The 2,149-nt window shown below is 39.9% G+C and overlaps 1 protein-coding gene across 1 annotated transcript; it reads left to right on the forward strand.

Moving 5' to 3' along the window:
• Positions 1-142: 142 nt before the first annotated feature.
• On the forward strand, positions 143-2,143 carry LOC110035362 (pirin-like protein; the record flags this gene model as incomplete). The annotated part of the gene is made up of 7 exons (XM_020739597.1): positions 143-564; positions 650-699; positions 774-812; positions 914-942; positions 1,027-1,089; positions 1,209-1,312; positions 1,793-2,143. Coding segments are annotated over exons 1-7 (974 nt in total), but the record flags the coding sequence as incomplete, so codon positions are not given.
• Positions 2,144-2,149: the final 6 nt, after the last annotated feature.

Below are 2,149 nucleotides of genomic sequence, written 5' to 3' on the forward strand. Positions count from 1 at the left end.
AGACCGCGCTTTCAACTCTTTTCTTACCAAATAAACTTTTATTTTACATATTTGTTCTTTTGTATTCCTCCTCCACCTGCCTACTCGGTTTCAATAAATTCCAAAAAGAAAAAATCTTTGCATCAATTTAAGAAGAGGAACAAGAACAAGAAACTCACACTCTCTCTCTATCTCTAACCTTCTTTTTTTTCTCTCTCTAGAATCATTCATTCGTGTGGGTTGGATCATGGTAATGGGCGGCATGAGGCCGCGCTTCTTCTCTATAAAAGCCCCTCTCCTCTTCCCTAAAACACCAAATAATAGAAAAAGCATCTTTCTCTTGTCTTCTCCTTTCCTCGTCACAGCATTCTTCTGCTCTCCTCCCTTCATCTTCCCCAAAGCGAGACCTTTTCTTTCAGAACAGAGCAACAGCTTCACCACCATCATGTCGAGAGCTTCAGCCGATCGAATCGCTGAGAATTACGAAACTCCAGAGCTTCAAAAACCGAGGCATGTGGTGAAAAAGGTATTGGCCAAGCAACAGCAGGAAGGCGATGGCGCCAAAGTTCGACGAAGCATTGGAAGGTGTTTCTCCTGTTTTTATTCTCTGTGCTGTTACTTTCCAAGAGTTTTTATTAATTGAATTTTCTCTATTTTTTTTGTTTCGCAGGCCAGAGTTGAGAAATTTTGATCCTTTTCTTCTCCTGGATGAGTTCTCGGGTACATTTTTGTTTTCCTGGTCTGTTTTCTCTGTTTTTAGAAATTGGTAACTGAATGATTTGGCAAACTTGCAGTTTCTCGCCCTGCTGGATTTCCAGATCACCCTCACAGAGGTCAGGAATGCATATAAAAATGAATCTTTAATTCATTATTTTAAAAATTCTGTTTCACTAAATAGAATCTATCTTCTCTGTTCTTAATCTTCTTCCTCAAGGTTTCGAGACTGTAACATACATGCTTGAGGTACGTACATTAATTTCGCTCAAGTAATCAATCAAATCTCTTCAAAAAAAGAAGCTAATGTTTTGTTCCTCTATTTAATGTCAGGGAGCCTTCACCCACCAGGACTTTTCAGGCCACAAGGGAACCATCAGTGCCGGCGATCTCCAGGTCAGTTTTTCACTTCTTCCTCTTCCGTTTCTCTACAAAACAAAGGAAAAAAAAGGAGCAATTTTTTCATCAAAAAATCAAATTACATACAACTCCTGACCCAAACTTTCTTTCACCAGTGGATGACCGCCGGCAGGGGAATAGTCCACTCAGAAATGCCCGCCGGCGATGGAGTTCAGAAAGGCCTCCAGCTTTGGATCAACCTCTCCTCCAAAGACAAAATGTATTCTTCTCAATCCTTAACCAAGTTGCAGTTCGATTCATTTTATCTGTAGATAACAATCTAATCTCGAAGGCAATGTTGCTCGTTTATTAATATTATCTATCAATTACATTTCACTTGTTCAATCTTATTTTATTCAAACAATATAATTTTATTTAAAAAAATTAACATTGACTACAATTATTATTTTTTGAGATTTATTATTTGAAAAGTTTTAACAGCCTAAATTCTACTTTTCAAACATCAATAGTATCCATCAAATACTTCAATCCTTGTATTATCAAGGAAGAAAGTTTAAGCAAAATAAGAACTTTAATATTATTTAGGAACATATACATCCATATATTTCAATTCTTATGTATTTACATATCTAACACAAACTTAAATTTTTACAAATATGGCGCCATAACAATGCATGAAAACATAAATTCGGACCAGGAGTAAACAGCCTAAACATGAAGCTTCCTCCAATCTGTACAGGGTGGAACCAAACTACCAAGAGCTGCAAAGCAAAGACATAACAAGAGTGAACAAGAATGGCGTCGACGTGCGCATCATAGCAGGGGAGGCCTTCGGCGTCAGCTCTCCAATATACACGAGAACTCCAACAATGTACCTGGATTTCACCATGAAGCCCGGCGCCGAGCTCCGGCAACTCATCCCACTTGAATGGAACGCCTTCGTATACATCATCGACGGTGATGGAGTGTTCGGCGACGAGGAAACCGCACCAGTTTCGAGCCACCATGTTCTCATTCTCGACAACGGAGATGGCCTCTGCGTCTGGAACAAGTCAGGGAGGCCGTTGCGCTTTGTGCTCGTCGGCGGGCAGCCGCC

The sequence above is a fragment of the Phalaenopsis equestris genome, unplaced genomic scaffold (assembly GCF_001263595.1).
Source record: "Phalaenopsis equestris unplaced genomic scaffold, ASM126359v1 Scaffold197447, whole genome shotgun sequence".
Classification (NCBI taxonomy): Eukaryota; Viridiplantae; Streptophyta; class Magnoliopsida; order Asparagales; family Orchidaceae; genus Phalaenopsis; species Phalaenopsis equestris.